The sequence below is a fragment of the Myotis daubentonii genome, chromosome 3, assembly GCF_963259705.1.
Source record: "Myotis daubentonii chromosome 3, mMyoDau2.1, whole genome shotgun sequence".
Classification (NCBI taxonomy): domain Eukaryota; kingdom Metazoa; phylum Chordata; class Mammalia; order Chiroptera; family Vespertilionidae; genus Myotis; species Myotis daubentonii.
This window is the reverse complement of record NC_081842.1, coordinates 189,869,699-189,894,397: the sequence shown is the minus strand read 5'-3', so window position 1 is coordinate 189,894,397 and position 24,699 is coordinate 189,869,699. Positions and strand designations below refer to the sequence as shown.

Below are 24,699 nucleotides of genomic sequence, written 5' to 3'. Positions count from 1 at the left end.
CTTCTCAGCTGCTGCTGCCCCTCAGCCGGGAAGCGGCGGCTCTGCGCCTCCGTGACTCCCGCCCCGCCCGCCCCTCCCGCCCCTCCCCCAGGCGGGGCTCGGGGGAGCCTGACAGGGTTCCCGGGGGCGCCGGGACCGAGGACCTGCCCCTGGCCTGGGCTGGCTCCCTACCCGGGCGCGAGGCAGCCTCTCCCCTTCAAGCTGGCGGGCGCTTTCCCGCGGGCGAGGCGGGCCGTCCCCCCCCCGCCTCTGGGCTGCCCTTTGGGGTGAGGAGGCCCGTGCGAGGGGCCCGCGTTCCCACCCATCCTGTCGCCGCGTCCTTTGCCGGCCTTAGGACGGAGGCAGCAGTTCCATGCGGACGTGTTGCTGTCCTGTGTGTGTTGCATCCTGCCCACGTGGTAGGGTGTTCCCTCCCCCCCCTCCATTTTTGCAGCTGGTGAGGAGGGAGGTTAACGGGGTGGTTTTTCCTCTGTGATTTCCTCCTGGCGGCGTGGAAGGTGTTAGGGTCAGTGTTCCTTGCTGAGGCCTAGCTCGTGAGGTGGAGGAGGCGGGAGTTGTGCTCGAAATCGAGGCCGGCAGGGGCCAGCGGGGCTCAGTTTCATTGACATCTTTCCTCCTCTCTCTCTGCTCGCTCTGGCTTTTCCCCTCCTGCTTGGTCCTGAAGGGAGAACACGCTCGAGCTGTGCGTGCATCGGGGCGTATAGTTTTCTCTACTTGTGTGTATGGCTGGCGAAGGAGTCTCTTTTCTGCGTTGTGCAATCTGCGTCTCTTGTTCCTAGTTGGATTCCTGAATGAGCTGTGTTGGGCCGGCCGTGGAGTGAGTGGTCATCAGTTTTGTCTTTTCCGGGCATTTATTTAATTTTTCCCCCCCTTCTACTGTGTTTCCCATTGAGACAAGCGTGTGTGTCAGTCACGGAAGCTGTATGCCTCGTTCTTGACTTGCAAGGCAGCGCCAGATAGTTTCGCCGAGTCGCTGGTCTATTGGGGACTCTCTCATTTGACTTCCCCTGTCTGTTGGGTGTCAGGGCGCCGTGTTTTTGGAAACTGGTTTTGAAACGTGTTTTGAGTAGCTTCTTTCCTTCCTGTCTCTTCCAGGTGAAGGTTTCCATCTTTCTGTATTTACCGCTTTTGTGACCACAGATTGCCCTCTTAATAGGGAACGGGCCACAGTCGCAGTGAAATGAGCCTTTTATTCCACCCAGGCCTTAGCAGATAGTTATAGAAAAGTTGTAACTCCTCTCCATTTTTACGTTTGGTGGCATATAGAGATGTGATTGCATTTTAAAGTTTTTTGTTGTTGTTGTTGTTTTTTAGATAAACCTGAGACTTACTGTTTTATTTTGTGTCTCGGAGTTGAAGTGAATTTTCTTCTTGGTTTTATGCTGCTGAAGATACTAGGTCTTTGTCATGCCTTTTTAAAGTATTTTTTGGATGGGGTCAGGACATGTTTATTTTGACTCTTTGGTTCATTAGTTCAGATAAAATAAAAAGTCTTAATATTTTGAAGTCATTTTTTAGATTCCAAAATGGCCAGCCTTCTCACCTTTTCTTGGTTTGTTTTTTTTTTGCGTTGTGCATTATCTTTGAGTATATATTCTTTTCCTTTTATCTGGTATATTCTCCTTTGTAAAAAAAATATTTAAATACAGATTCCATCTGCTTTCATCATGCTAAATATGGGCGGGACAGTGGAAAATAGAGAATGTTGTGATACATTCTGAGGCATATTGTTTTAGTAAGTCAGTCAGCATTTGTGTCCTGCAAAATCCTGTACTGTGTGTGAAGTAGCCTGTATGAAGGAGACACAAGAGATAAAATATGTAGTCTCTTCAAACACTTCAACTTCTGTTGGGGAAACAACACTAATAAGGTCCATTATTTGTAATTACCAAGTAACAAACTTTTGGAATAATAGTGCAACCAAAGTCAAAGGTATAAGTGATAGTTGAAAAACAGAAATTTCAAAGGGGAAGAGATGTATTCTAGGAGAGTGACTGGCATTTGCAGACAGAGAAGTGGCAACATACAAAGATATCAAGCACTTTGGCATGGAGAATGTGTATTGGTGAATAATAATAAATGAGTTTAGGATTGGTATTGGTGAAGAATGTGTCAATGATACAGGGTTTGGTTTGATGGGGTATTGCAATGGGTTTTAAAGAGTGGGAGTAAGATGATGCATATTGTTTCTTTTTTTCTTTTTAAATTTTCTTTATTAAGTTATTACATATGTGTCCTTATCCCCTCCATTACCCTCCATTACCCTCCATTCCCCACTGCCATGCCCTCACCTCCCTGTTGTCTGTGTCCATTGATTAGGCCTATATGCTTGCATATAGTCCTTTGGTTGATCTCTCCCCCTTGCCCCCACCCTCCCCTACCTTCCCTCTGAGGTTAGGCTGTCTGATCGATGCTGCTCTGTCTCTGGATCTGTTTTTATCAGTTTATGTTGTTCATTATATTCCATAAATGAGTGAGATCATGTGGTGTTTATCTTTCTCTGACTGGCTTATTTCACTTAGCATAATGCTCTCCAGTTCCATCCATGCTGTTGCAAATAGTAAAAGTTCCTTCTTTTTTATAGCAGCATAGTATTCCATTGTGTAGATGTACCACTGTTTTTTAATCCACTCATTTGCTGATGGGCACTGAGGCTGTTTCCAAATCTTAGCTATTGTAAATTGTGCTGCTATGAACATAGGGTGCATATATCCTTTCTGATTGGTGTTTCTAGTTTCTTGGGATATATTCCTAGAAGTGGGATCACTGGGTCAAATGGGAGTTACTGCATATTGTTTCTGAGGGAGGTTTTTGTCTTAGCTAGTGTTCTGCTGGGAGACTACCTAGAATGCTCTTGGAGAATTTTAGGAATGAGATGACAAGGATCTGATGTAAGATAGTGATTATGGGTATAAAATAATAGTTAGCATTTGTTGAGTACTTACGGTATGCTGGGCATTGTTCTAAGTTCTTTACATGTAGTATTTACCTCATTAAATCTTCATAATAAGGTCTTCTTATTCCTATGGAGAAACTGGGTTACAGAGAGATTAAGTGACTTGCCCAAACTCCAACAGAGGAAGCAGCAGAGCCAACTAGGATTTGAACCCAGGCAGTCTGGCTTTTGAACTTATGCATTTAATTATAAATTATACTGTTGAGCTTATACATTTAATTATAAATTAAACTGTCCTAAGAAAGTATAGAATATATAAGAAGACATTTGTGTGAGTAAAAATTAATTTGAACTCATTGATGACTGAATGTGGACAAAGGTAAGAGAGCAAATAAAACATTAAAGTCGAGCCCAGAGTGCTGGGAGGATGGCTGATAATAGTGAAGAAAATAGGAAAGTGTCACTGTTCAGGAAAATGAGCTAAAGTTGGTTGTGGGCAACACTAGATTGTGTTCAGTCAAATTTTCAATAGCACGCTAGTGCTCCTGCCACTCCGGATAGCCTTCTCTCCCTGCTGGTTTGGCTCTGGAAATGCACATTTAGTTTAGTATTGATCTAAGCAAAACCGTTAGGAGAACATTTGTTCAGAATAAAAAAATGTATATCACATTGCAAAGTCCTATAGAAATAGCATAGGAATTAGTTATTTTGGTTGAGCCACACCACAGCTTTCCAGGCTTAGTGAAGATAATCAAGAGCTGACTAGAGTAGAAGTGTCTGTATTGCATTCCTATAGAGATGCAGTATAGGTTGTGTATTGGGAGGTCAGTAGTATGATGTTGAAAGAGCTTTGAGATTTGGAACTTTGGGAGACATTATAGGCTAATAGGTAAAGCATTCTGAGAAGAACCAAGAGGTACATCTGCTACAGAAGCCAAGGATAGGGATGGCAGTGTGGTTGACAGTATCAAGTGTACTCCAAGTTCAGAAACAATGATCACGATGAAAAGATTACTGAACTACTAGTAAGACTAGGACCAGGAGGTAATTTGGAACCTTAGAGAGAATTTAGAAAGGAAGGATAAGAACAGATGCCAGATTTGTTTTCCATAGAGGATTTGTAGCGACATTATGGTCTGGTGTAATTTGTAGCATTTTCTCCTACTGCTTCCTCCAGCCTTCATTCTTGTCCACATGTCAGAGCTAATCAAATATCAGAAAACTTGCCTTTTTATTCATTTAAAAAGGAAACTTGTGGCCCTAGCTAGTTTGGCTCAGTGGATAGAGTGTCGGCCTGTGAACTGAAAGGTCCTGGGTTTGATTTTAGTCAAGGGCACATGTGGTGGGCTCAGTCCCCAGTAGGGGGCATGCAGGAGGTAGCCGATCAATGATTCTCTCATTGATGTTTCTCTCTCCCTCTCTCTCCCTCTCTGAAGTCAATAAAAACATATTAAAAAAAAGAAAAAAACTTGTGTTCTAAAGTCAGTGATTTTTATACTTTCACGGTTCTCTCAAACATAAATTTTTAGAAGTATTATTGAGATATAATTCACATACTACACAATTGATCCATTTAAAGTATACAGTTCAATGGTTTTTAGTGTATGTATTTACTGAGTTGTGCAGCCATCACCAAATCTTTAGATATTTCATTATTCCAAAAAAGAACATTTGTACCTGTTAGCAGTCACTCCTTACCCCCCCTCCCCTCCCCCCCAGGCAACCACCATCTCCATAGTTTTGTCTATTCCGGACATCCATATATATAAAATAGAGAATGCTAATTAACCAGGATTCTGTAACGGGTTGACAGGACAGGAGGAGGCTGTGCGCGCAGCGTCGGGGGTGGGGTGGCAGGGGCCTCCGCGGGCCTGTGCTGGGGGAGGTTCTGATCAGTAGTGACCATGGCTGCTTCAAGGGCCGGAGAGGGAGTGGGCGGCGCTGCGGGATTTTGTATTGCGGTGGGCTCCTAGTTTCAAATAAATGGATCATACAATATATAGTCTTGTGTCTAGCTTCTTTTCCAAAAGCATAATGTTTCAAAGGTTATCCATCTTGTAGTTTATATTAGTATCTCATTTTTGTTGGTAAATAATAGTCATGTATGGCTGGTATACCTTTTATCTATTCATTCATCCATCCCTTGATGGACATTTGGGTTTTTTACTTTTTTTAAAAACACACACACACACACACACACAGACACACACACAAAAACACCCTTCCCTATCTTTTTTTAATTTTTTTTATTTTATTGATTTTTTACAGAGAGGAAGGGAGAGGGATAGAGAGTCAGAAACATCGATGAGAGAGAAACATAGATCAGCCGCCTCCTGCACACCTCCTACTGGGGATGTGCCCACAACCAAGGTACATGCCCTTGACTGGAATCGAACCTGGGACCTTTCATTCCGCAGGCCAACGCTCTATCCACTGAGCCAAACCGGTTACGGCAACCCTTCCCTATCTTTATTTTTATTTATTTATTTATTTTTTAAATATATTTTATTGATTTTTTACAGAGAGGAAGGGAGAGAGATAAAGAGTTAGAAACATCGATGAGAGAGAAACATCGATCAGCTGCCTCCTGCACATATCCCACTGGGGATGTGCCCGCAACCCAGGTACATGCCCTTGACCGGCATCGAACCTGGGACCTTTCAGTCCGCAGGCCGATGCTCTATCCACTGAGCCAAACCGGTTTCGGCCCCTATCTTTATCTTAATCCTCATCCTGCCAATTCCACTCCTCCCATGGCTTTTTTCTTAGGTCATAACCTCTGCTATGCAGTCTACTAGATATTGGAGATACAAAGATGAGTATGATATGGCCCTTGAACATTTATATAGTGTGTTTATGGTTTACATGTTTTGTTTTCATACATTATCTCATTTGATTCCATAACAGCCCTGATAGACACAGCATTTTTTAAGATGAACAATTTGAAGTTTAGATTTGTTGACTTGCTCAAGTTTGCACACTTGTGGTTCAGTGGTTGAGCATCACAAAGCAGGAGGTCATGGTTCAATTCCCAGTCAGGGCACATGCCCGGTTGCGAGCTCGATCCCCAGGTGGGGGCATGCAGGAGGCAGCCAATGAATGACTCTCATCATTGATGTTTCTAATTCTCATCATTAATGTTTCTATCTCTGTCTCCTTTTTCCTTCTTCTCTGAACTCAATAAAAAAAAAAGATTGCAGTTGTCAGTGATGGAACAATTAGGTCATCTTAGTCCATGTCCATTGCTATTTCCACTACTGTATGCTGCTGTTTTAACTTAAAGGATCCCCATGTGAATTCCTAGAGAATTAGAGGGACTGGAAAATCCCCTTACTTAGGGAATCAGTAAGTTTTAATGTTTAATCTTCAGGACTTAAAATGACGAGATTTAAAAAAAAAACCCACCCAGATTCTATCACTTGTTTGCTCTGTGATTTAGATGTCATTAAATATTTCTGCCCTTTTTTCTCCCCAGAAATTTAGTGCAGATTAATGTGATGATAAGGGTTGTGATAATAATAATAGCTAACATTTTTTGAGGCCTTACTATGGGCCCAAAAATGTTCTAAGTACCTTACATTTATTACTCATATAATCATAACAACTCTAAAAGGTATATTTTAAAATTTATGTTATATCTTTAAATTAAATCTTTATTGTTGAAAATATTACATGTCTCCTTTTTTCCTCCATTGACCCCTTGTAGCCCGCCCCCCTGATAGATTTTATTATCAAAATTTTATATAAGAGTGCCGGGACTGGCATGGCTAGGGCTCAGGATCTGAAGAAGGGGCCGATGCACAAATTAAAACACTAGACAAGAAATATGAATTATTAAGGGGTGGGGGGGGGGCAGGTGGAGACCTCTCTCGGAGAGGCACACTGAAACCTGGCCTTACCCGCTTTTTATTCAGTTTTAGATACACATCTTGCTCTCAGTAAAGAACGGCAAACAGGTAGCAGACAGACTGTCTCTAAGGTCAATAAAGATCAGTAAGGTGCAGTAAACATTTATTTTGAGGCTGTTAGGTCAGGAAATTGCTTCAAGCCACTGCTATCTCAAAACGAACAATGGTGCTTGGTGTTAGCCCTGCTAATACCCAAGGTCCATCGGCCTTCCCGTGTTCCTTGGTGCACTCGCATGATAGTATTGGCAGTGGGTGGCTCCCCGCGGAAGAGGAAATACTCACAGAGTGGTTAAGTAACTTGCTTAAGGGAATAGAGCTAGTACTGGAAAGAGCCAAAGTTTGAACCACTGCAGTTTGTTTTCAGAATTTAATGGCTATTTACTGTTTACTGTGTTGTGAATTAATAGAGGGTGATATTTCAAATTAAGGCATGACTGGAATATGAAGATTGGATTTTGAATATAGTTGGGGAAGCCAACAGCAAAATTAAGTTGACATTGCATCCACATTTCTTTTAAATAGGAACCTAACACTACAGTGTACATGTTGTTTAGGCAGTCAGGTACTTTTTTTTTTGTCGTCCCTCCTAATAGCCTCTCAATTCAGAAATTGCATTATTTTCAGTGTTCTTCACTGCTGGTTGTGTTAGTCACTTAGCTTTTCACATTGCTACTATTCAGAAACCTTGGCTTGAGACAGCTAAAACTCACTTTACCTCTCCTCAGCCTTCCTTTAACTGTGAATTTTTGTTTTTCACTTTGAACAGTCAGCCTTTCAGTCCTAGATGGAGGTACTCTTTAACTTCCTCTACCCCCAAACTCAGAAAACACCACAGTGATATTTTTTAACAACTGTCAAAAAATTTGACCATCTTAATTGGCATAACTGGGTTTTAGTGTACAAATAGCAAGAACCAAAGCACAGTGTTTTCGTTAAAGAGATTGACTTATACTGAAATTGGAAAAGGCATCTGCTATACAGGGTTTTGGATTTAATAGAATTTGTTATAACCAGATCAGCAAAGCATTACTATGGGCCATCTGTTGGGATATGGAAATAGCTTTGTTATATGTAACCAGATGTTGTATTTATATTTATAACAGTGGCATTGTAGTTATTTTAAGTAACCTTTTGTAGTTAGGTACCTTTGGCTACTATTCTACTTGACATATCAATTGGTAACCTGAGAATGCAATGTCTTTTAAACTGGTTATTTCCTATAGAATTGAGACAAAGCATGAAACAGTACATGAGACTCATAATGTATTGTAACAAAATACAGGATAATTATGAATGTAAGATAATTAGGACCATATTCAATAAGAACTCTTACTTCGACACATTAATAGGCCTAGTTTCTGGTAAGTACTAAACCACTCTGGTTGTTCTAAGAATTTTACCAGAAATCTAAAGTGATTTAATTTGGCATATTCAGACCTAAATTAATTACACTGTTTGACTTATTTCTCATCATCAGCAGGTGAAGCAGTCTGTAATGGACTCAAACTTATGTAACGCAAGAAGTGGAACTGTTGTTAAAACAGTCTTGGAGAACTCTTTTCCAAGTTGAATGCTAACAGTTTGGGGATGGGGAAAGCCCCTGAGTGGGAGTTTTTAGACAGAGTCTCTAGAAATTCAACATGTTGGATGTCTTAGCTCCTTTGTGCTGCTGAACAAAATCCCACAGACTGGATAGCTTATAAATAACAGGAATTTATTGTTCATAGTTTTGGAGACTGGAAAGTCAAAGAAAAGGTGCCAGCATGATATTTTGGGTAGTGCCCTCTTCTTGGTTCATAGCTGGCATTTTCTTGCTGTGCTTTCACATGATAGAAGGGAAACGGGATCCCTCTGGAGCCTCTTTTTGTAAGACACTAATTGCATTCATGAAGGCTCTACCCTGATGACCTAACCCCCTCCCAAAGACCTCACTTCCTAATACCTTTATGTTTGGGGGTTAGAATTTTAACACATGAACTTGGGTGGGGGATACAAACATTGAAATCATAGTATTGACTATTTTTTCATTGTCTTCAAATCATATGCAGGGAGGGTCATCGATTCCATTGACGAGTTGACTGATTATTCCAATATGACCCTGTGTCTGAAGGATACTTCACTTAGTAAACTATCTTTTAATTAAGATTTCACCTGGAATATAAAACTGAAAGCTGTGACTAAATTTTACCTAGACAGAGTACCATCCAGTGGTATCAAGGAAATAAGATTCACCTGATTGATTGCTAGGGTGTGGTGCTGATGTGACCTTATTAAAGACTAGAGGCCCAGTGCACGGGTAGGGTCCCTAGGCCTGGCCAGTGATCAGGGCCATCTGTGGGGCAACAGGTGGGATGATCAGGGGTCCCCCACTGGCACCTGCCTTGGCCAGCCTGGCGTTGCCTGCTCACTGGCTCTGTCCCCCGCTGCCACCACCGGTTGCTTCCCTCTGCGGGATGACCAGCGGGGCGATTGGGGGCCCCCGGCTGGCACCCGCCTTGCTGGCCTGGGGCCTGCGGGCTGGGGGCAGCTCCTGTGTTGAGCATCTGCCCCCTGGTGGTCAGTGTGCATATAGCGACCAGTAGTTCTGCTAGTTCCGCGGTTTGGTGGATTTGCATATTAGGCTTTTATTATATAGCATTTTGGAAGTTGGAATCAACTTTTTTCCTAAGGTTAAGACCTGGTCTTACTGTGTGTTGAAACAGATTTGTGTGAGGAATTGGGAAGACTTCTAGAACTTAATAATAATTTCAAATTATGTTTGCTTACAGAAAGATGGGATTGGGAAGTGAGTTTACTATGGTAGAAATATGTTATTATTAAGATCATAGATTTTGGCTGGTGGTTACAAGGGTGCTTATTAAATTATTAAACTTAACTAAAAAGTTTCTGTGGCTTGGCTATAGAACTTTGGGAAACTTATTACTGATACAACAGCTAAATATGCTGTAGTCAGGAGCAGATTTACTTTTTTTTTTAAAATATATTTTATTGATTTTTTACAGAGAGGAAGGGAGAAGGATAGAGAGTTAGAAACATCGATCAGCTGCCTCCTGCACACTCCCCACTGGGGATGTGCCCGCAACCAAGGTACATGCCCTTGACTAGAATCGAACCTGGGACCCTTGAGTCCGTAGACCGACGCTCTATCCACTGAGCCAAACCAGTCAGGGCCAGATTTACTTTTCTGAACGAAGATACAGCAGACTGTCATGACAGGAGATAAACAATATATGGCATCAGTTTTTGCTGCTAAGGATGTCATGTGTGTCTATGACATGTTTTACCTGTCTACTTTGTGTAAGGAGGTATTAATGGTATTATTTCACCATATATAGTAATCACCATTAAAAATAGCATATTTGCCTATCAGGGGAAGCCATCCTATATAATAAAAGCCTAATATGCAAATCGACCGAACGGCGGAACGACCGGTCGCTATGATGTGCACTGACCACCGGGGGCAGACGCTCAATGCAGGAGCTGCCCCCAGCCCGCAGGCCCTAGGCCAGCCAAGCCAGGTGCGAGTGGGCCCCTCCCCCCCCACCTCTCTGATCGCCCCACAGATCAGCCCTGATTGCTGGCCAGGCCTAGGGACCCTATCCATGTAGGAGTTTTGTGCACCAGGCCTCTAGGATTTTATATTGTTACTAGAGGCTCAATGCATGAAAATTCATGCAAGAGTATGCCTCCCTAACCCCGGCTGCCAGCACCAGCTTCTCTCCGGCATTCAGGACCCTGGCTGGCCTCACCCCAGCTGCCCACAGGCACCCGGCACCCCAGCTGGCTTCGCCCCGGCTCCCAGCTTTCTCAAGAAGGACATCCGGAATAATGTCCAGAAGACGTCTGGTCTAATTAGCATATTTCCCTGTTATTAGTATAGATTATAGAGCATGTGTGTTTTGGAAAGATTTCCACCTTACATTTGAATGATACTTTTTGAAAAAACATTATCTCTGATCTGATGTATTTTGGAGACTCACAACAGCCCTGTATTATAGATAGGGCAAGTAATATTCCTATTGACAAATGGAGAAGATACAAGCTAAGACTTAGTGTCACAGAGTCAATATAGTAGTAGAACAGAGACAGGAACCCAGATCCTGCATTCTGTTTCTAGTCTTGTACGCTTTAGTAGGAAACTGACAAAGTTTTTATAAAGACTATATTTTTGAAGTATAAATGAAAAATTATGGACCCCAAAGGACCTGGGCTCGTTGGAACAACTCTTGTCTGTGGTAATATCAGACTTGGGGACATAAAACTATTGGGAGCAACTTCTTCCCTTATTAAATTTGGGTCAATTTTCAGTCATTGGATGCATTTTTACTTGAGCCTGCATTCTTTGGAGAATTCTAGAGGTAAGGAGGAGTTGGAATCAGAAGGGAAGTATTATTCAAATGTAAGGATTACTAAATAGCAGGTTTGGGCTTTTTTATGGAAGTATACACTGATAAAATTTAGACATTGAGAAATTGTACCTAGAACATGAGGGTGCCTGGGTTAGTGCCATAGGGTATTGTCTCTTGCTCAGTGGGTAGGATGAATCCTATATAATAAAAATCTAATATGCTAAGTGTCCAGTCCGTTCAACCAAAGTGTAATATGCTAATGATATGCTAAGGCTGCTCAACTGTTGACTATGATGTGCACTGACCACCAGGGGACAGATGCTCTGACCCGTAGGTTAGCTTGCTGCTGGGGTTCAGCCGATTGGGACTGAATGAGATGGGCTGGACATGCCCAGGAGCCCTCCCACAGGTTTTCCCTGGCTAGCCATCCTGCATCCCTTCCTGGCCCTGATTGTGCACTGGTGGGGTCCCTTGGCCTGGCCTGCACCCTCTCGCAATCCAGGACCCCTTGAGGGATGTCAGAGAGCCAGTTTTGGCCTGATCCCGCAGGGCAGGCCGAGGGAACCCACTGGTGCACGGATTCATGCACTGGGCCTTTAGCCCTATATAATAAAAGAGAAACATGTAAATTGACTGTTCCTCTGCTATGCCCATCAGCCAATCAGGAGTGAGTATGCAAATTAACCTGACAAAGATGGCAGGTTAATTTGCATACACAGGCCCCAAGTGGCCTGGGTCCCGGGAACATCCTTGGGACCCAGGCAGCTCCTAGCCTGTAGGCCCATATGTAGGCCCTGAGCGGCCGGCGTCCCAGAACGCCCCTGGCCACTCCGGGCCTATGGGTGTAGGCCAGCCTTGGGCAAACTACGGCCCGCGGGCCGGATCCGGCCCGTTTGAAATGAATAAAACTAAAAAAAAAAAAAAAAAAAAAAAAAGACCGTACCCTTTTATGTAATGATGTTTACTTTGAATTTATATTAGTTCGCACAAACACTCCATCCATGCTTTTGTTCCGGCCCTCCGGTCCAGTTTAAGAACCCATTGTGGCCCTCGAGTCAAAAAGTTTGCCCACCCCTGGTGTAGGCGCTAAGCGGATGTTCCTGCCCCGTGGCCGCTTGTGCGTGCGCTGGTGCCAAGCGGCGGCCTGGGTCCACGCCCCCCAGCCTGGCGCCCACAACGCGGGGCTGGCTGCCGGCCTCGAGGGGGTGCCCCCCCGCCCCCTGGCAGCAGGGACATGCCCCTAGCCCAGTGGACACAATGCAGGGGGTTCTGCACATGAGCTGCAGAGGAAACACCTTTTCTTTTTTTAAAAAATATATTTTATTGTTTTTTTACGGAGAAGAGGGGAGAGGGATAGACAGTTGGAAACATCGATGAGCGAGAAACATCAATCAGCTGCCTCCTGCACACTCCCCACTGGGGTTGTGCCCCCAACCAAGGTACATGCCCTTAACAGAAATCAAACCTAGGACCCTTCAGTCTGCAGGCCAATACTCTATCCACTGAGCTAAACCAGTTTGAGTGTAAACACCTTTTCTGACCGCTCATTGGTTAAGACCCCTGTGTGCCGCCACTTGCAGTGTTCTTGGTACCTTGGGTTATAAGAATCCAAGAAGGTGATCTAGGGTTTTTCCACCACATCCCTGGAGGTAAAAAACAAAGGTCCGCTGCTGGAGGGGCTAAGAAATGTCATATCCTGCCCTAGCTGGTTTGGCTCAGTGGATAGAGCCTCGGCCTGCTGACCACAGGGTCCAGGCTCGATTATGATCAAGGGCATGTACGTAGGTTGCAGGCTCCTCCCTGGTCGGGGCCCAGGTCAGGGCTCATGCAGGAGGCAACCAATCAAAGTGTCCCTCTCACATTGATGTTTCTCTCTGTCTCTCCCTCTCTTCCACACTCTCTAAAAATCAATGGAAACATATCCTCAGGGGAGTATAAAAAAAAAGAAAAATGTCAGCCTATGAAAGACACATCTTGAAAATGCCTAAAGAAAGTTGTCATTTTTTCATGGTGAAGGGACTGGAGTCTGTGTTGATGAAAACACCTTGGCGGCTGCGGTGGCTGGCAGTGGCTGCAGCAGCGGGGTGATGGAGCTGGTGCCTTCCCCTGATCAACCCAGTCACCTCCCTCAGAGGGAGGCCAGAGTGCGGCTTAGGCCTGTTCCCTATGGGAATGGGCTTAAGCAGTCAATAGGACATCCCCTGAGGGCTCCCAGTCCGTGAGAGGGGGCAGGCTCGGCTGAGGGGAACCCTCCCACCCCAGTGCACGAATTTTATGCACTTGGCCCCTAGTGATAGTATATAAAGAAGTTATAACTACATAGAGAAAAAGACTGGGAAAGAAAACATCACAATGGATAGTTTTTATTGTCTCCCTTGAACCTATTAATATATTCTAAGATATCTACAATGAGCATATATCTTTTTTATTGTCAGAAAAACAAACGTATGATTTTTATGGTTCAAATGAGAATTTGGAAAAGTATAAATGATAGCACATTTGAAGAGCAGTTTCACACGTGGTGCTATCAAAGTATTTTGCTTTCTGGGCAGTTATGTTAATAAATAAGTTTGATAAATTATTTGATTATGATCTTATGGATTGAGTTGTGGGCGTATTAAGTGCTTTGGGTTTTTCTTTGCATTATAATTTAGTAATTTAGCTCAGCTGATTGAAGAAATTAATTTTAGTCCCCCAGAAGCAACCAAGACCTTAAATTTACATACAGTAGTTACTTATCAGTAAATAACCTAAAAATAGCATACTGCTTTATAATGAAAACTAGGTTTGGGATCTACTCATGCTTCCATTTCCTTATCAGGTTTCTAATAAGAAAAAACAAATTGTTAGTGCTTCTTTAAGGTACTGTTTTCATCCAGAGACATAGGACTCATTAATTTCTCTCACTCATTTGCTCATTTATTCATCACCTGCTATGTCCTGGGCACTGTAATAGATGCCGGGGATAAAGTAAAAAGACAGAGTCCCTGTCGGCAAAAACACTCTTTTTTAGTTTGGGAGAGACATCACAGAGAGATACTTGGCATGTGAATATCTTGGAATATCTTGCTTTCTAGTTTTTAACTAGAAAGGCAGAATGACAGCTTGTTTGAAGAACAATGCATTTAGTGGTGTGGATAGATGGCTTTAAGAGGAGCTGATGGCTTCATAGTTATTTCTCTGACTGCAAAATATTGAAAAATCCTTGATCTAAAGAATTTCCTTATGTAAGGAGCATTTCTTATTGAGGCAGATAACCTGTGCATTCAAATTTATATCAGATTTGCTTTGGGAATATTATTAATTAACCTGTGTTGACTATTCTAGGATGGAGACTAGTGTCTTTTTTGTGTTTTATCCTCTACTAGAGGCCCGGTGCACGACATTCATGCACTGTGGGGTGGTGGGGATCCTTCAGCCCAACCTGCACCCTCTCCAATCTGGGACCCCTCGAGGGATGTCCGACTGCCCGTTTAGACCCGATCCCACTGGATCGGGCCTAAACGGGCAGTCGGACATCCCTTTCACAATCCAGGACTGCTGGCTTCCAACCACTCGCCTGCCTGCCTGCCTGATTGCCCCTAACCACTCCCCTGCCAGCCTGATAAATGCTTAACTGCTCCCCTGCTAGCCCGATTGCCCCTAACTGCCCTCCCCTGCTGGCCTGGTCACCCCTAACTGTCCTCCCATGAAGGCCTGGTTGCCCCTAACTGCCCTCCCCTGCAGGGCTGGTCCCTCCCAACTGCCCTCCTCTGCAGGCCTGAGTCCCTCCCAACTGCCCTCCCCTACAGGCCTGATCGCCCACAACTGCCCTCCCCTGCCGACCATCTTGTGGCGGCCATCTTGTGTTGGAGTGATGGTCAATTAGCATGTTACTCTTTTATTAGATAGGATATCCCTCCCTGTAATCATTCTAGCTTGTAAGTGTTCTTAAAATGAGGTGCTCCAAACAGAACACAATACTCCATTTGTGAACTAAGCAGTGAAGAGTACATGGGACTGTATACCTTCCTTGGATCTGGATTCTATTCTTCTAATGAATCCTGAGATTGTATTTTGTTTCTTATTAGTAGCTGAGTCACTTTCTTGGCTCATAATCATTTCTCATATTAATTTACAAGAAGTTCTTTGAGTATATTCAGAGAGATTTCCTATTAGTAGAGCTAATAAATGAATGCTGGTTTTCTTCTGATTGAGTCCAGGCTGTTTTCTCAGAAGTACCAGTCATTCTTAAGCTTCCTGAAATCTGAGAAAGAAAAGAAAAAGAGTTAATTGTACAATGCTGGATTTGACCAAGTAACAAAGTAATATCAAAAGTCCTACTGCATTGCTGAGTATACTCAAAAGTAGATAAAATATAGTGATTTGCTATAGATCCATCAGAGTCAACCATTATTAAGCTATTTGCCAAAACGTCTCAACTGTCTTTTGCTTAAGTATTCTATTTTTTTTTTTTTAAGAGGAGGCATGTTCTTTTGTTTTTTATAACATACATATTTTTTGTTGATTCCAGAGAGGAAAAGAGGGAGAGAGAGATAGAAACAACAGTGATGAGATAGCATCATCGATCGGCTGCCTCCTGCATGCCTGCTACTGGGGATCGAGCCCTCAACCCAGGCATGTGCCCTTGATCAGAATCGAATCCAGTACCCTTCAGTCTGTAGGCTGACGCTCTGTCCATTGAGCCAAGCCAGCCAGGGCAGCTGCTGGTTTTGATTTAATCAATTTCCAGACAAGGTCTACCCATTATATTTGGTTATGTTTCTTGTCTCTTTTAACATAACACAGACCACCCTTACTTTTTGCATAATTTTACTCCTATTTCTTTGACCCTTCATGTCTTTGTACCAAGTTTCTTTACTGTTCTTTTATGTATATGAGTTTTCCTTCCTTTACAGCAGTTCAGCAAACATTTTTTTAAAAACATATTTTTACTGATTTCAGAGAGGAAAGGAGAGGGAGAGATAGATAGAAACACCAATGAGAGAGAATCATTGATCGGCTGCTTCCTACATAATTCCTACTGGGGAAGCAGGCTGAAACCCCGGCATGTGCCAGGAATCGAACCTTAACCTCCTAGTTCATAGGTCGATGGGCAGGCAAACATTTTGAAATATTTATCATGCACAAAATGTGTTAGGCATTGTGGGAGATAGAAAGGTTTGACATGTACCTGGCACAATGGTAGAGACAGAAAGAACATGAACCAGATTATTTACCTTCCCGGTCAGGCTTTATTATATAGTCATGCCCCCTTTCCCCTCCCCAAAGCTGCCAGTTGAAAGTTCTTTATGCATTACTTTAATCATGTCCTGTTCAGGGATTCTTTTGAATCAATGCAAACTAAACTGTTTTTGTCTTGTTACTCATTGGTTCTGTTAGCTCCCCCTTTTAGTTAAACTGGAACTCTTCAAGGCACAAACATCCGTTTTTCTTTTACCAAGTTTATATTACTGTGTAGAATTTTCATTTCTCAAGATTATGGACATTTTGTCTTATTTTTCTGTATAATACTGGGAAGTGTCAGTCCTCCTGGTACATATGCCAGTGGGCTCTTCTTACTGTCTACTACCTTCCCAGTGTCAGCCAGAGCTTCTGCCAGTTAAGGGTGAGTAATCTAGGTCTGAGTCTCTTCTCTTACCTAAAAGCCTCCTTTAAAAAAGCCCATTCAGTAATCTAAAACAGATGACAGATACATGGTTCACATGTTGCCTCTTCCCCATCACCATGTGCAAACTAGTAATTGCTGGTTGTATTTAGACATGACCTTGTCAGTGTAGCACTTCAGGCAGCCACTACCTATCCTATATAATAAAAGGCTAATATGCAAATAGACCAAACAGCAGAAAAACCGAATAACTGGTTGCTATGATGTGCACTGACCACCAGGGGGCGTGCATGGAACATGGTGGGTGTCTGCACCAGGTGGCAGAACACAGAACATGGTGGGCGTCAGCCACAGCAGGATGGTGGAGCAGGTGAGTGGGGGCATCAGACCAAGGCGGGGCACTGGTCGCTGTCATTGGGGCAAGCCTCTGGTGGTTACTGAAAATTCTTTGCTCCGGCTGCCAGCGCCATCCTCACTTTGCACCCACTTCCGGTGCCAGAGCCACTGCTCACACTCACTGCCAGTGCCCAGAGCTGGCCCCAATCACTCGGCACCGTCAGCGGGTACAAGTGGTGGCTGCCGGCTCCGATCACCCCTCAGGGCTTCTCCACCTCCCCCTGTTACTGAAGGGCAATTGGGGCAGCAGCCTCCACTCACACCCACTGATGGCGCTGGCCCCAATTGCTCTGCGCTGGTAGCGGGTACAAGCAGGGCCGGTGTCATCAGCACATGGGAATGGCAGTGGCAGGAGCAGGGTTGCTAGCAGACAGGGGACCAGGAGCCATGGCAGGAGGGGCCAGGTAGGGGCATGGAGTATGGGCCGAGATCCGCCCCTGTATCCATCACAGCCTCACAGCCCACAGTTCCTTTCAAGGTGCACGAATTCATGCACTAGGCCCCTAGTCCTATCTAATAAAAGACAAAAAGGGAAATTGACCGTACCTTTGCTACGCTTCCCATTGGCTAATCAGGGTGATATGCAAATTAACTGCCAACCAAGATGGCGGCCGGCAGCCATGCAGCTGAAGCGAGCAGGAGGCTTGCTTGCTCCAGTGATGGAGGAAGCCAAGGTTCCCCGCCTGCCGCGGCCCGGCTCTGAACTCCGAAAGCAACAAAGTTTCAATTATAGAAGCTAAACAAACCCCATATACCTGCTTTCAGCAGGCCGTGGCCTCAGAGCTGGGAGCAAGCAGGAGCCGGCTCTCAGCTCCAGTGACAGCAACAAAGTTTCAATTATAGAAGGTAAATAAATCCCAGAATTAAAAAAAAAAGTAAAAAAGGAGAGGCTGGGAGCTTCAGTCGCTGGCCAGCCTGAAAATGGCCCTCAGCCCCTCACCCAGACTGGCTAGGCACCCTAGTGGGGACCCCCCAACCCTAAAGGGGGTGTGGCCAGCCTGAAAACAGCCATCAGCCTCTCATCCAGACTGGCCAGGCACCCCAGTGGGGACCCCCACCCTGAAGGGGGTGTGACCAGCTGCAAACAGCCATCAGCCCCTCACCCAGGCTGGCCAGGCACCCAAGGGGAACCCCCACCCTGATCTGGGACACCCTTCAGGGCAAACCAGCCGGCTCCCACCCATGCACCAGGCCTCTATCCTATATAGTAAAAAGGTAATATGCAAACTGACCCTAACAGCAGGGCAATGGGTGTGAGTGCCGGGTAGGACTGCGGTGCGCGGGAGGAAAGAATTTTCAATTAACCACCAGAGTTTCGCCCCAATGACAGCAACCAGCGCCCTGCCTTGGTCTGGTGCCCTCGTTCACCTGCTCCACCATCCTGCCGCAGCTGACGCCCACCATGTTCTGTACGCACCCCCTGGTCGTCAGCGCACGTCATAGCGACTGGTTGTTTGGTTCTGCCATTCGGTCTATTTGCATATTAGGGTTTTATATATATAGATAAGAAGTCCTGGCCCTGGTCTTATTTTAGGAAAAAATATAACCTAAGTTATTGATTTGTAGGCAGTGGTAGGATGGTTTCCTATAGAATTATTTTCAGGATGTGTACAGGTGTATAAAACTTTTATTTTTAAAAATATACTTTTATTGATTTCAGAGAGGAAGTGTGGAGGGGGGAGAGATAGAAATATCAATGAGAGAATCATTCATTGGCTGCCTCCTGCACGCCCCTTCTGGGGATCCAGTCTGCAACCTGGGCATGTGCCCTGATGGGGAATCTAACCATGCTCTCCTGGTTCATGGGCCAGTGCTCAACCACTGAGCCACACTGGCTGGGCAAACTTAAAAAAAAAAAAAGAACCATAAGTGTATCTTCATTGGACATCTTTATGTAATACGCAGTATGGTTTGGAAATAATGGAGCCCACCAGAAAACAAACTTTCCTGAACCACTATTGGTTCATGGGGTTATAGATTTGAAAACAGTTGCCATAGTAGAGTCGCTTACTGGTGAAACTATTACTTTTACTCTTCCCTTTCTGTTCCAGTTTGGAAGATGGGGGTGGCTCCTCTGACATTTGCGAGGGGAAGAAGCAGGAACAGAATGAGAACATTGGTGTGTGATGGTTCTAAACTTGCTCTTAAAGAAACAAACAGCTTTACTGAGATACTCACATACCATACAATTCACCTTTTAAAGTGTAAAATTTAATGTTTTTAGTATATTCATAGGGTTATGTAACCATCACTGTACTCTAATTTTAGAACATTTTCTCTCCCTTTGAAAAAATCTCTACACCCATTAGCAGTCAGTGCTCTTTATCTCTCTCCCCTTCCCAAGCCCCAATAAACTACTAATCTAGTTTAATCTAACTACTAATCCACAGCCTAACTACTTATATAAATTTGCCTATTTTGGACATCTTATATAATAAAAGGCTAATAAGCAAATCAACTGAACGGTGGAATGACCGGTCGATATGACGTGCACTGACCACCAGGAGGCAGATGCTCAATGCAGGAGCTGCCCCCTGTTGGTCAGTGCGCTCCCACAGGGGGAGTGCCTCTCAGCCAGATGCCACAGCAGTCAGATGCCACAGCAGTCAGACATCCCCCGAGGGCTTCTGGACTGCAAGAAGGCACAGGCCTGGCTGAGAGATCCCCCCCCCCCAGTGCATGAATTTTGTGCACCGGGCCTCTAGTTTAATATAAATGGAATCAGGTAATATGTACTCTTGTGACTGGCTTCTTTCACTTAGCATATTTCTTTCTTTTTTTTTCACTTAGCATATTTCAAGCATCATACATGTAGTATATATCATTCCATTTTATTGCAAAATATCCCATTTATCTCTTCATCTGTTAATGGGCATTTGAAGTGTTTCCACTTTTTTGCTCTTATTATTTAATGCTGCTATGAACATTTGTGTACAGATTTTTCTGTGGATGTATGTTTTCTTTTTTGGGGGTATATATCCTAGGAGTAGAATGGCTATGTCATATGGTAACTGTTTTACAAACTACCAAATTGTTTTCCCCAGTGGTAGCATTATTTTACATTTTCACTAGCAATGTTTGAGAGTTTCAGTTTCTCCACATCTTTGCAACTCTTGTTATTGTCTGTCCTTTTGATTATAGCCTTCCTAGTGGATGTGAAGTGGTATCTCATTTGTGTTTTTTATTTGCATTTGCCTAATGACTAATGATGTTGAACATCTTTTCATGTACTTAATGGACATTTGCATATCTTCTTTGGAGAAATGTCTGTTCAAATATTTGCCCATTTTTTTTCAGTCAAATGCTCTACCCTTGAGCTATATCTTCAAATCTTTACCTGCTTTTTTTTTTTTTAAATATATTTTATTGATTTTTTACAAAGAGGAAGGGAGAGGGATAGAGAGTTAGAAACATCGATGAGAGAGAAACATGAATCAGCTGCCTCCTGCACACTCCCTACTGGGTATATGTGCCCGCAATCAAGGTACATGCGCTTGACCGGAATCGAACCTGGGGCCCTTGAGTCTGCAGGCCATGCTCTATCCACTGAGCCAAACCGTTTAGGGCCTGTTGTTGTTGTTTTTTTTAATGGGGTTGTCTTTTAATATTATTGTGGTGTAAGAGTTCTTTATATATTCTGGATATCTAACTTGCCTTTTTAACTGCTAATTAGTCCTATGTTATTTGCTCAGAGGCGGAGAAAAGTAATAGATACAAAGACTATTAAAAAGACCGGGTGAGTTTTCAGTCAGACCTCAGTTTTTCTTATTTTTAATTTACTCTCTTTCCACTCTTGAGAAACCTGGTTTGTTCGTTCATTGAACAAATAGACTGCTGACTATATGCCAGGTTTGGGGGATATAACAGAGAACAAAATAAATAAAAGTTCCTGCTTGTTGTGGAGCTTGCATTCTAGTTGGGGAGAAACAGTTAACAGAAGTCCTATCAAATGGTGAAAAAAGCAATGAAGAATAAAACGGGATACAGTGTGATGAAAGTTGTAACATATTCTTCACCTTTCCTGATTACTTAAACTATTCTCTCTGCTCTGTTTGACCTTATTGCCCTTTCCATTTATTTTCATCCTATACATCTTTAGCTAAACTTTAATTTCCCTCTTGCTCCTAATTCTTAATCCCCCTGAAGTCTAACTTTTGATCTTACTAGTCCACAAAACCACCCTTCAGTATTAATGATCTTCTATTAAAGGCCATTATTATCGTCTCAATTTATGATCTATGTGTAACACTATTACCTTTTTTCCCATTAAATCTCTTGTTATTTCCATTATGATTTTTCTCAAGTTCTTTTTAAACTAGTTCCTTTTCTCTTAATTATCTCTTAAGTTTGGCCTCTCTTCCTTTAATACTATTCCTGTGGTGAATTTTGATCATTCTCACATGATTTTAATTGCTTTCTGAGAGCACATGACTATGAGATCTCACTTAGCTCATGCTACACCCCTGCTTTCAGGTTTAGCTAGTGGAGCTGAGATGAACAGCTGATTGCTACTCATGGAGCAGGATTCTTTCCCCTTTACTCCTTCCTCTCCTTCCTCGGGCGGATTTCTCCTGTTCAGGCTGATTAACACAGGTTATTTCCATGACTGCTTTAATATTTACTTATGATTATTAACAATTCACAATGCTCAGTCAAGTAATCTGAATCAGAGGGTTTATTCCTTCATGGATGCTAGTGAATTTTATACTTTTAAGTCTTTTGAAAGATAGGGCTGAGTTCAGAACTTAAAAAAGAAGAAATAGTCTTTTGATCTCTAGTGCTATAGCATTTACTTTAAACAAACTTAATTCTTTTGTCTGGTGTTAGGCTGGTGCTTTCATTCAAGCTACTGTCACAGTGAGGCATGAATTTTTCCTTTTGTATAGAGGAGGAAATGAAGCCTTAGATAAATTAATATACTCATGGTCACAATTGGGATTCTAATCTAGGTCTTGACTCAAGTAATGAATGCTTTAAGTTCTTTGTAGACTATAAAGCATTATATCTGTGGATGGGAGAGAGAAGAGTTCATAAGAATTACTTGTGAGCTTTTTCAAAATACTTATCCCCATTTCACCTCCTGCCCCCAAACAATGCATTATTATACAACTTAGTCTGTTAAATATCTACTTCCTAAATGTGATAGTGTGTGACTCAGTTTAATATACACTTGAAGACTGCTTATATTAAAAGAAATTCCATATTCTGTTGTTGGTGGGATATAATACATTAAATTCTATTAGAGCATACCCATCAGTGAATGACTGGTTTTACTAATTCTGGTTGTGTCATTGATCAACATAAACTTTCTTGTATGTTCATATTCAAAAGATTTGGAGAAAAAGCTACTAGGTGTTGTTGGCACCAGCTTAAACTGTATAAATTATGGATGTAATTGAATGAGTTAATATAATTGTTTAACTGTAGTTTGCTCCAGAGATGTAAGCTTGTAATTTGGAGGACACTGCGATTTTTCTGACTTCATCATGAACCTTAGCCTTTTCTTGTGAGATTTCCATGTTGCTAGTCATTTGCCTCGGCAGGGAGAAGAAGATTGGCATATGTTTGTTATTTTAGTTAACTAGCCTGGGGTTCAGGACACCATTTAGCAGCAGCAATGTAGATTAAAATGAAGAAAATAGAGAAACAAAGACATTGAGACTAGAACACATTAGAAAGATATTTAGGAACTAGAGTTGGTAGTGAATGGTAACTAATTGGAGGTTCTGCCCTAACCGGTTTGGCTCAGTGGATAGAGCGTTGGCCTGCGGACTCAAAGGTCCCAGGTTTGATTCTGGTCAAGGGCAAGTACCTTGGTTGTGGGCACATACCCAGTAAGAGAGTGTGCAGGAGGCAGCTGATCGATGTTTCTAACTCTCTATCCCTCTCCCTTCCTCTCTGTAAAAAAATCAATAAAATATATATTAAAAAAATAAAAAAATAATTGGGGGTCCTAAAGGTATTGATGTGGGGGACTCAATATATAAGACAGATCCCTTTCTCTTGCCTGAATTCTGAGTTGACTGAGAAATAAAACAAGAACCAACAAATGATAAGTGAAATATTACTGTTTGTACAGTTGGTTTTTTATTGAGATAAAAATTCACATACCATAAACTTCACCATTTTAAAGTGTACAGTTGATAGTTTTATGCTAAAAGTTTTTATTTGCAAGGTTGTACAGCTATCACCATTATCAAAATCCAGAATATTTTCATCATGCCCAAAAGAAACCTATTAGTAGTCACTCTTTCCCCCGCCATCCCACCTACCCCTTCCATCATCTCCTGGCAATCACTAATCTTTCCATCTCTAGGATTTGTCTATTCTGAATGTTTTGTATAAATGGAATCATACAATATATGGCCTCTTGTGTATGACTTCTTTCATTTAGCATAAGGCTCTCAAGGTTGTAGTGGGCTTCATTCAAAAAAAATATATTTTTTATTGATTTCAGAGAGAAAAAGGGAGAGAGAGATAGAAACATCAATGATGAGAGAGAATCATTGATTGACTGCCTCCTGCACACTCCACCCTGGGGATCGAGACTGCAACCGGGGCATGTGCCCTGACCAGGAATCGAACTATGACCTCCTGTTCATAGGTCAATGCTCAACCACTGAGCCACGCCGGCTGGGCTGGGCTTCATTCCTTTTTATGGCTGAATAATATTCCATTGTATATTATGGATATTGTGTAGATATGCCACAGCTTATTTATCCATTTATCAAATGATGAATATTTGATTAATTTCTACTTTTTGGCTGTTATGGATAATGGTGTTATGAACACTATGCAGTTTTTTTGTGAACATATGTTTAAATTCTTTTGGGGATACGCGCGTGCGCAAGCGCGCGCGCACACACACACACACAGATATACAGGTGCCTAGGAATAGAATTGCCAGGTCATATGGTAACTTTTGGAAGAATTACCTTTGCTTCTGATAAGGGTGATATCATAGAATATTGTAGAATGTGGCTTAGTTTTAAAAGCCAAATAGTCTAACTTTCCACATTCTCTCATTCCTACCCAACAGAACCCAATATAGACCATGATACAGTCCATCTGATGTCTAGATTGTTAGACTCAACAGAGCAGGCACACCCAGATTACTGCCTTACAGAGTCCTGGATGTAGGTTCTGGAGTTATCTCGAGTCACTAAGTTATTTACCTCTTTGAGGAGTGGGTTAAGAGCCCAAGAGTATTTAAGAGAAGTCAGTCATTCCTCATAGAAATCACGATTTGAAAAGAAGTGTGCTACTCTAACAAAGGAAATGAAAGCCATTTTGTCACGTTAGGAAATATTTTATAGAAAGATAATGAATTCAGTTTGGGACATGTTAAATTTGGGATTTCTAGTTGGGCATGTTAGATATTTGTTTGGAGATCAGGAGATTTATAACTGCTACAGATTTGAGGTTCATATGCATGCAGGCAATTGAAACACCGGAGTGAATAAATCACCCATAAGTAAAACGGTAGAGAAAAGTATAGTAATTCCCATATCTAAGTCTTTGAGGTGTTGGTTGTTCCAACTG

At 42.7% G+C, this 24,699-nt stretch overlaps 1 protein-coding gene across 8 annotated transcripts in view; it reads left to right on the top strand.

The window, feature by feature from the left end:
• Nucleotides 1–24,699, top strand: part of FOXJ3 (forkhead box J3) — a 133,241-nt gene that overhangs the window by 376 nt on the left and 108,166 nt on the right. Inside the window, exon 1 of one of the 8 annotated variants that reach the window (XM_059689792.1) lies at nt 147–398. The exons of 2 other annotated variants lie outside the window; for them this stretch is intronic. In XM_059689792.1, coding sequence (XP_059545775.1) covers nt 353–398 — 46 coding nt within the window. In that variant the 5' untranslated portion in view covers nt 147–352. Of the gene's footprint in view, nt 1–146; nt 399–24,699 lie in introns of those variants that run through there. 5 more of the 8 variants (XM_059689790.1, XM_059689791.1, XM_059689786.1 and 2 more) reach the window with 5 other exon arrangements.